This window comes from Rhinopithecus roxellana, chromosome 17, assembly GCF_007565055.1.
Source record: "Rhinopithecus roxellana isolate Shanxi Qingling chromosome 17, ASM756505v1, whole genome shotgun sequence".
In the NCBI taxonomy this organism is placed as follows: domain Eukaryota; kingdom Metazoa; phylum Chordata; class Mammalia; order Primates; family Cercopithecidae; genus Rhinopithecus; species Rhinopithecus roxellana.
The window spans coordinates 100,319,423-100,329,285 of NC_044565.1; the positions used below are offsets into that span (position 1 = coordinate 100,319,423).

Consider the following 9,863-nt stretch of genomic DNA (forward strand, 5'->3'; position numbering starts at 1 on the left):
TATTTTTTAGTAGAGACGGGGGTTCACCGTGTTAACCAGGATGGTCTCGATCTCCTGACCTTGTGATCTGCCCATCTCGGCCTCCCAAAGTGCTGGGATTACAGGCTTGAGCCACCGCGCCCGGCCGGAATCTGCATTTTAATCATGCGTCCCAGTTGCTTGGAACAGCCCTGGTTTATACATGCTGTCCTGGGGTAATTACTAGTAGAGCCACTTTCACTCTCAGAAGTATCCCAGATTGGACTGTACAGTACGTTTTATTTCCCTGTCTCACAGTTGACAGTGCAGAGCCCAGCAGGAAAAGTTTCCAGTGGGTAATGAGTCAAGACTTCCCATCTGTCCGGCAAGTGGAAAGAGCATGGACTTCAGGGTCAGCTCAGCCACGTGCAAACTGACTTCAGTGAATGCGTCCCCTCCCTCAGCCCATTTCCTTGCCTGCATTGTTGGGGGTAACAGTGCCTCCCTCACAGGGTGGCTGGGGGCCTGGATGGGAGGAGTGTGTCAAGGGCCCAACTGAGGCTGCCACCCAGGGCTGCACGATACAGATCAGTGCTGGCCTCTTCATCTCACTTCCATGCTCTCTGAGCTGAACTCCGAAGGCCCCGTCACCAGGGCCCCATTTGCGAAGGCGGCACCAGACAGGCTGTGGGAACGAGCTTCACAGCTTTTGTCAAAGTGGCATAATAAAGCCCCCAAGTGTCTGCTCTTTGCAAACTGGGATGGCAGATCAATTGTGGCATAAACAAAATAGCAGGCTTGGTGCGAACCCAGGGACAGATTACGCCTCTGCAGGGTGTGATTGAGGGGGAGGAGGAGATTCTCAGGGTGGCTGGGTTTGCCTTTTCTCTGGCTGAAGCTTTGAGGCCCCCCTCCAGAGCAGCTTGGCTCCCCACAAATGGCAAGAGCTTGGGAGACTGCTCTTCTACTCCGGGAGGCAACTGGCTAGGCAGTGGCACAAGCATAGGCCCCAGTGCCCTCAGCAGGAAGCCTGTCTCAGGGTCTCAGCATCCCCCAGCGCTCTGAACCACTGACCTTGATGTGGAAGAAGATGGACCGTCCTCCACCCCGACTTTGTCTCCTAGGCTGAACTGAGTGTGCTCTGTAGGAAAGTGAAGGGCAGTAAAGCAGGCACAGAGAGACCTCAGGAACAGGACAGTAAGGACGCTTTCACTGGCTGCCCTCTGCGCTGTCAGAGACCCTTCTGGCCCGCCTGTCCCTTCATCCTGGGCAGATGGTGCTACACAGCCAGTCTAGTATTTAGCATCATTTGGGTCCTGCAGCACTCCCTGGCTAAGTTATGCTGAATGCAAGCTGAGTCAGGGCCATAAGAGGACCCCAGGACAAGTTCTGGCCCAGACTCTATGTGCCCTGTCCCAGGGGTGAGCCTGCTGGCAGCAAAGGGGACAGGATCTGTACAAAATGACTAAGACACCCAGTGAGGGGCCTCTAGGAAGGCAGCCCAGAGACTATGAGGACGGGAACTGCATCTGTCTGGTTTTTGCACCATATTCCTGAGCCTAGCATGATGCTGCCAACCTGATGCTGTCCACAGTAAATGTTTGCTGAAGGAATGAATAGGTGGATGTTGGTCTTACCAGCTTCATGTCTGGTGTTGGTTGCCTTGCTGAGGCTCTCGGATAAAGCCACACCCCTGTGAGGACGGAGCATGAGGCTGGTCTCATTCTAGGTTTGGTCATCCAGGAAAAAGGCAGATCCTCAACTGGAAACCCAAACTCCAATAGATGACCTTGGGCAGAAGCCAGGAGTCCAGACATGCAAGAGTTTAGAGGAGTCAGAAGAGGCCCCCAGAGAGTGGAGGAGATGGCCTCGGCCTCACAAAAGTAGGTCAGGCAGGGCAGGCCAGTGGGGGCCCCAAGAGGCCAATAAGCACCCCCGCTGCAGTCAACCAGGCAGACTGTCACCCAGAAGCAGGAGTCTCCTCTGCACCTCATTCCTCCTGCTGTCCCCAAGCCCTGGGTCAAGTCTTATGTAAATAGCCCAGCTTGTCTGAGCTGTGCCATGGGAAGCCATGGGAAGGTCTACCTTGGCAGACTCTTTAGGGGACAGGCCATGGCCTCTCTCCCTTGCAAAGGGGGCAGCAATGATCAGTAGAAAGGGGGCCAGAGAGGACAGAGGACTCTTAAGGATGGGAGTCACAACTCTGAGCAGCAGCCGCTCTCCCATGAAGATGCTCCCCTGGCTGTGGTCCTGGAGGACTGCAATTTGGTTTTTAAGAAAAATGGAGCTTCCTTGGTGCCCTCAGAATACAGTCTAGTGTGGTGGAAAGAGCATGAACTTTTGATGCTAGCCCACCTGGGTTTCAATCTCGGCTCCACCATTTGCAAGCTGTGGGGCCTTCGCAACTGCTTCACCCTTTGACCTGCAGTTTCCACATGTGTTGAATGGAGCTGGCCTCCCCCACAGGTTGTCATGATGACATGCAATGATGCACTGTTAGGTGGTGGCTTTCACCACAGTGAAGAGAAAATCCAGGTGGAACCAGTTTATTAAATGGGCCAACACCGGAAATGGCTTTGTCTCATCTATTGTCCTCAAGAACTCCTTTTTAGATTCCTTAACATCTTGGGTAGATGCTAGAGTTTTCCAAATAGTTGATTTTTATGTCTTTTTGTGTTCTGGGTTTTTTTGTTTGTTTTTGTTTTGGTTTTTTTGAGACGGAGTTTCACTCTGTCGCCCAGGCTAGAGGGCAGTGGTGCGATCTTGGCTCACTGCAATTCAAGCGATTCTCATGCCTCAGCCTCCCAAGTAGCTGGGATTACAAGCACACACCACCATGCCCAGCTAATTTTTGTACTTTTAGTAGAGATGGGGTTTCACCAAATTGCCCAGGCTGGTCTCGAACTCCTGGCCTCAAGTGATCCGCCCACTTTGGCCTCCCAAAGTGCTGGGATTACAGGTGTGAGCCACCACACTCAGCCAGTTTCTTTCTTTCTTTTCTTTTCTTCCTTTTTTTTTTTTTTTTTTTTTTTTGAGACATAGTTTCACTCTTGTTGCCCAGGCTGGAGGGTAGTGGTGTGATCTCGGCTCACCACAACCTCCGCCTCCCGGGTTCAAGCAATTCTCCTGCCTCAGCCTCCCGAGTAGCTGGGGTTACAGGCATGCACCACCATGCCCGGTTAGTTTTTTGTATTTTTAGTAGAGACGGGGTTTTTCCATGTTGGTCAGGCTGGTCTCGAACTCCCGACTTCAGGTGACCTGCCCACCTTGGCCTCCCAAAGCACTCCTCAGATTACAGGCGTGAGCCACCATGCACGGCCTCTTTTGTTGTTAAGTACCAGTTTTAAGATTGAGACTCATTCTCAGATGTTTAATCAAATCTTCAAATTCACTTCTAATCAGAGTTTAGCCTCCCCCTCTAGCTCCAGGCTGACACATGGCTCAGGGGACCTGCAGTGGATGGGGCATGGGGGTGATCTTACATCACTGGAGCCACTATCATTCCTTCTTAACTTTTGCTGGTGGGGTTGCAAGGCTCCCTGTTAGAACAGGCATATGTGCTTTCATGGCGCCTATTTATGATAAGGTACTTGGGAGCCCTGCACAGGGACCACTCCCTGCCCCATTCCCTGAGCGGGCACTGCCCTCTCCATCCTTCCTCCTGTGACTCCCTCTCATGCCATCCCCAGCCCTCTGCCCCTCAGCCTCTTCTTACTAGGGCCCCCTTGCTCCAGCAGGCAGTCCTCTTGAGCAGTCTCTTCAGATCTCTTCCTTCCAGTATCCACTTGTCACCCTCTAGTGACCCATGTCACCCTCACACCTCCTGATGCAGCAAGCCCTTGAAGTGCAGATGGCTCCCGTGACTGCCTTCTTCCTCCCGTGCCTGTGGGGGCTACCCCAGTCAGCCTCCCAGCCAGAGAACTCTCGAGCACAGCTCTGGACTCCAGGGGACACTGCCGGGTTCTCCCAGGACTCTCACCATGCTCCATTCTGGGTGGGCCTGTAAGCAACTGTGCCCAGCCAGCTGGGAAGTGAGCTGCCAGGCTTTCTTCTTGCTGAAGCTCCATAAGTCCTCTTTTTTTTGATTCGGAGTCTCGCTCTCTCACCCATGCTGGAGTGTAGTGGCTTGATCTCGGCTCACTGCAAGCTCCGCCTCCCGGGTTCACATCCCAGGTTCTTGCCATTCTCCTGCCTCAGCCTCCCGAGTAGCTGGGACTACAGGTGCACGCCGCCACACCAGGCTAATTTTTTGTACTTTTTAGTAGAGACGGGGTTTCACCGTGTTAGCCAGGATGGTCTCAATCTCCTGACCTCATGATCCGCCTGCCTCAGCCTCCCAAAGTGCTGGGATTACAGGCGTGAGCCATGGTGCCCGGCCCCATAAGTCCTCTTGACCTTCCCTGCTCCAACTATCCCCTGGCCTGGGGGTGAGTGAAAGAATCCATAGCACTCCCCACTGCCACAACTCCCCACAATGACTTCCCAATTGATGGAAGATCCCATCAATACCCAGCCTTTCCATATAGCCTGGAGGTGGGGGTGTGGGGGGTTGCTAGCCCCAGACCTGTTTTGCTGTTTTAGTGAGTCCAGCATGGATGTGTCTGGAACTTCTCTTTAGAATGGGCAGAAATGTACACATACTGTTCTCAGCTTTGAGGCTTTAGCTGAAAAATCCAATTCAACATTTTCTTAGACAAAGTATTGGTTTTCCAGGCCCAGGATTTTCAATTACCTTAGGAATTTAACAGAGTTATCCTTCTATAAGAGATTTTGTTTTCCCTCAGTGAGTAGATGCAGTGTTCTGCATACTGGTCTGTGTACCAGGCTTGAAGCCAGGACAAAGAGGTGGGAGTCTGTCCCCAAGATGCAGGTCACAGCCCCTCAGCCCCTACTCCCTCACCTATACAGTGAGGGGTACAGCAGAATTGGGTATCTGAGAGTTCTAACAGTCTAGAAATTTAAAAATTTTTTTCTCATTATGAGTACAAAAAAACTCACAAAACATAGAATTTTACAAATTATTATACAGCTAACACACATGTAACTACCACCCAGGTCAACAAAAACATTTCTAGCACCCCAGAGGTCCCCTATGTCCCCTCTCAGCTACTACCCCCTGCCATGCTCTAGAGGAAGTCCCAATTCTGACTTTTTATCAAAATTACTTCCTTGCTTTCCCTTATAATTTTACCAAGCATGCATGCATCCCTAAAAAAGGCTGTAGTTTGGCCTGATTTTGAATTTTATATTAATGGAATAATGCAGAATGTATTCTTTTGTGTCCAGCTTATTTTGTTCAACATTCTTTTTGTGAGATTTATCCGTGTTGTTGCAAGTAGCTATGGTTCATGCTTTTTATTTTTATTTATTTTTTTATTTTATTTTATTTTATTTTTTTGAGACAGAGTCTCGCTCTGTCGCCCAGGCTGGAGTGCAGTGGTGCGATCTCCACTCACTACAAGCTCTGCCTCCCGGGTTCATGCCATTCTCCTGCCTCCACCTCGTGAGTAGCTGGGACTACAGGTGCCCGCCACCACGCCCGGCTAATTTTTGTATTTTCAGTAGAGCGGGGTTTCACCATGTTAGCCAGGGTGGTCTCAATCTCCCGACCTCGTGATCCGCCCATCTCGGCCTCCCAAAGTGCTGGGATTACAGGCGTGAGCCACCGCGCCCGGCCGGTTCATGCTTTTTAATTGCTGTATAGTTTTCATGAATAGACAATCATTTAGTTGTGTTGTTAGACATATAGGTTATTGGTCTAAAACGTTTTATAAATATACACATACACTTCCACTCCACTTATAGCCATGTAAATTCAGAGTCGATTTCTTTATAAACTCAAGAACTTGAGTGTGGCTTTAAAATGTAGCAAAATCCCTCTATCAAGTTCTTGGTTACACAGCTACTTTGTTTTTTTTCACTTTCTGTGAATCTAGGGACATAATTCATCTTCCTCAACATGGGTAACATAAGATTTTTCCCTAACCTGAGTCATTAAGCATAAGATGAACACCACGCTCAGGCAACTGGGCATTTTCTTCAGACAGTCTAGAAAATGATTGTTAGCACATAGGCTTAAGGAATGTACTCTGAAAGTATTACAAGAAATATTTTCTATAGTCTGTTTAGAGAACTAGAAAGCCACATAAGACAAACTCTTCTCCACTTTCCCAGGGCTGGTCCCACCCCATTGGCAGGGCACAGGTAGCCTTTCTGCCATAGGGCACAAATTAAACAGGGATGCCCCTGATCGCTGCCAGAGTTGTTGAACGGTACCATGGTGCTGCTCAGACAAACGATCCATTGTTTTCAGCTGACTCGAAGCAGTTAAGTGAATCTTTCCACTAAGAGATGAAACCCCCTCCCATAGCCAGAGTCAGGCAACCATGGGTCCCACAGACCACAGCCAGCACTGGGCAGGGAGCTCAATCTGGAGAGGCAGAGCTGCCGCTCTGCACTGCCCTGGATGGCATGGGTGAGCACACTGGCAGGCAGCCACACCTTCTGCAGAAATCAATGGATAAAGACACCCTTAAAGTCTGTGCTTTGAACAAGTTGTAAGTTAACAACGATAAGGGCCTGAAGCAACACGCAGTTGTGTAGACTTCCCAGAACAAAGCAATTTTAGACATACCAGCAGCACAGGACCCAGCTGGGCCAGAGCCTTTCTTTGGCCACAAGTGTGAGCAAGGATGATTGATGGTGACCCTTGGTTGAGAAGGGGCCAGCACCCAATGGCAGAGCCATGCTCAGTCTCTGAAGGGTATGGGTTGACTACTCTCAAAGAATCCTTTTGTCAGCCTCACAAAGCTCTTTTCAGAGACCATTAACTCTAGCTACCTGGTTACACTCTACCTGGTCCCAGAGTAAGCGATCCCAATTAAGGCAAAGCCCTATTAATGCTTCCCTAACACGGCTGTCTGCCCAGGTATGCTACAGGTTACATTTAAAACCCAGGCTTTTGGAGAAAGACTCATAGTCAACAGTTGTTCAGCTTGGATTCATTCCAATTCCAAATAACTTACTTTAGGAAAGAAGAGGAGCTGCAGTTGACTTTTGAGCATTGACACTTAATTTTGGGGTCCTTTCGTTAGTAGGCAGAGTTGGTAAACCGATTTTTTTTAATAACAGGGAGGGACTGAAAATCTATGGCACACTTGGGGAAAAAAATTGGGCACATATGACAACTCTTTAAAAACTGCCCTTTAAACAGAAAAGCCTGCTATTCTAGTGTGAAAGACTTTGGAGTCATCTGGGAATTGATTTGAAATGCACATTCTCTTGTCACCCCATATTCATATTGTAAGAACTAGGGAAGTGATGGACTACCCACTTGGCCTTATGCCCAATTCCAGAGGCATGAAATGTTGGCAGACTAAGAAAATATGGTCCTTTCTCCACCGCTAGAAAAAATAAAGAATTTGCTGGACATGGTGGCATACACCTGCAGTCCTATCACTTGGGAGGCTGCAGCAGGAGGATCACCTGAGCCCAGAAGTTTAAGGCTGCAGTGAGCTATGACTGTACCACTGCATCCAGCCTGGGTAACAAAGAACCTGTCCTCCCCAAAAAGAAAATATGATCCTTTGAGCAAAGGCCTTTTCGAAGTGCCTGTGAAGTGAAAATTAGTCACAGCACTAAGATTACTCGGCTTTTTTCACCACTCTCAAGTAGGCAGTGGAGTTTCCAAGTAACGAGACTGGTATAAAAAGTGCACAAGCACATAAGAAGCTAGATATCTTTGAAGAGATCTATGTTGGTTTTGATTTCTAATGTAAGTATTTGTAATTCACCCAACAAAACTCACCTACTCTAGTATATTAATGTATTTATGAACTAAATGACAGTTTTTAAACAATTTGGAGGAGTGGGAGAGCAGGTGTCCCTGGTTGGCTTTGTGGGTATCTCAGTGGTTTGCACCTGTGCAACAGTGGTTTCTATTTTTTGTCATGATGGGTCCTTCCTAGTGACTACCTGCCCCACCCACTTGGGTTTATAGGTCCCCAAGATGAAGGGCCATGTCTCCTCCATCAGTTTAGGGGCTGCCAAAATCAAGAACCCTATCAGGTGCCACCAAGGGAGAGAAATGACTAAGTGCTGTTTTTCCTCCACCTGAGTGGTGCCACTCGAGATAGGAGCCATGCAAGCACCTGCATGCCCCCGCCCCCGTCCCCCTTGACGCCCAGTGAGGACCACCTGCGCGGCCAGGACCGCGCTGACCCTGCCCTGTCTCCACAGGTTTCGGCATGACCACCCCCGCGACGGTGGGCGGGAAGGCCTTCCTCATCGCCTACGGGCTGTTCGGCTGCGCCGGGACCATCCTGTTCTTCAACCTCTTCCTAGAGCGCATCATCTCGCTGCTGGCCTTCATCATGCGCGCCTGCCGGGAGCGCCAGCTGCGCCGCAGCGGCCTGCTGCCCGCCACCTTCCGCCGTGGCTCCGCGCTCTCGGAGGCCGACAGCCTGGCGGGCTGGAAGCCCTCGGTGTACCACGTGCTGCTCATCCTGGGCCTGTTCGCCGTGCTGCTGTCGTGCTGCGCCTCGGCCATGTACACCAGCGTGGAGGGTTGGGACTACGTGGACTCGCTCTACTTCTGCTTCGTCACCTTCAGCACCATCGGCTTCGGGGACCTGGTGAGCAGCCAGCACGCCGCCTACCGGAACCAGGGGCTCTACCGCCTGGGCAACTTCCTCTTCATCCTGCTCGGCGTGTGCTGCATTTACTCGCTCTTCAACGTCATCTCCATCCTCATCAAGCAGGTGCTCAACTGGATGCTGCGCAAGCTGAGCTGCCGCTGCTGCGCGCGCTGCTGCCCGGCGCCCGGCGCGCCCCTGGCCCGGCGCAATGCCATCACCCCGGGCTCCCGGCTGCGCCGCCGCCTGGCCGCGCTCGGCGCCGACCCCGCGGCCCGCGACAGCGACGCCGAGGGCCGCCGCCTCTCGGGCGAGCTCATCTCCATGCGCGACCTCACGGCCTCCAACAAGGTGTCGCTGGCGCTGCTGCAGAAGCAGCTGTCGGAGACGGCCAACGGCTACCCGCGCAGCGTGTGCGTCAACACGCGCCAGAACGGCTTCTCGGGCGGCGTGGGCGCCCTGGGCATCATGAACAACCGGCTGGCCGAGACCAGCGCCTCCAGGTAGACCGCCCGTCCGCCCGCGCCAGGGACCCTCTCCAGGCCGCGGGGCCGCCGGGCGTGGTTTGCTTCCCTTCTCTCAGTCACTGCTGGCGCTTTCTTAATCTTTATCCAATAAAATGAAACAAAAAAAAATTTTTTTTTAAGAAATACTATTTGGCCAGGCCTGATGTTATCAAGGGCAGGTTTTGGGGACGCCTGTGTTCCTTGTGAGTTCCCTTTTCGAGAACCGTGGCCCCCAGCATATTCTCCTTCAGGGAGAGAAAACGTGCCCCCCCCCCCAGGTCCCCACCCAGGGCATACCGCAGCGAGGAGGGTTTTGCAGACTGGCACTAAACCCCGTCCCCATGCACAGAAGCAGCCGGCAACCCCAAAGCATATGGTGCAACTTTTCGTGGCTCTGAATTACCTCCTCAGCATTTAAAATCCTGGCCCAGCCTAGCAGCTTCCTTCTGGTCGTCAGAAGTGATATAGTCACAGTTTTGACAGGTGGGGGTAGGGACAGCCATATGTTGCCTCCCGATGTATATATATAGAACAGCCACTACACACAGAGAATGGTGTAGTATTATGCAATGAGATGAAACATAGCACCAACTTGCGGACTGTGGCATTTCCCCCAGATTTGGAAATTGCAGTGGTGAGGGGCTTAGCTGGCCTTTCTCAGCCCAGAGTTAGTCCATTTAGCACAGAGCACAGGGCAGCTACTTCTAGTGGCGGGCAGTGAGGAGGGGAGCGCTGAGGCTGCAGGAGCCCTGCTGGGCTTTAGCTG

The 9,863-nt window shown here is 51.4% G+C and overlaps 1 protein-coding gene and 1 long non-coding RNA gene across 2 annotated transcripts in view; one reads left to right on the top strand and one right to left on the bottom strand.

Moving 5' to 3' along the window:
• Positions 1 to 9,241, top strand: part of KCNK12 (potassium two pore domain channel subfamily K member 12) — a 50,856-nt gene extending 41,615 nt beyond the window's left edge. The window contains exon 2 of the mRNA XM_030921433.1: positions 8,197 to 9,241. Coding sequence (XP_030777293.1) covers positions 8,197 to 9,098 — 902 coding nt within the window. The 3' untranslated portion in view covers positions 9,099 to 9,241. The remainder of the gene's footprint in view (positions 1 to 8,196) is intronic.
• LOC104663165 lies at positions 239 to 1,862 on the bottom strand. Its single transcript, XR_748104.1, has 3 exons — positions 1,596 to 1,862; positions 1,033 to 1,099; positions 239 to 336 (listed from the first exon to the last, which is right to left on the bottom strand). It is a non-coding gene; the product is annotated as an uncharacterized LOC104663165 (long non-coding RNA).
• Positions 9,242 to 9,863: the final 622 nt, after the last annotated feature.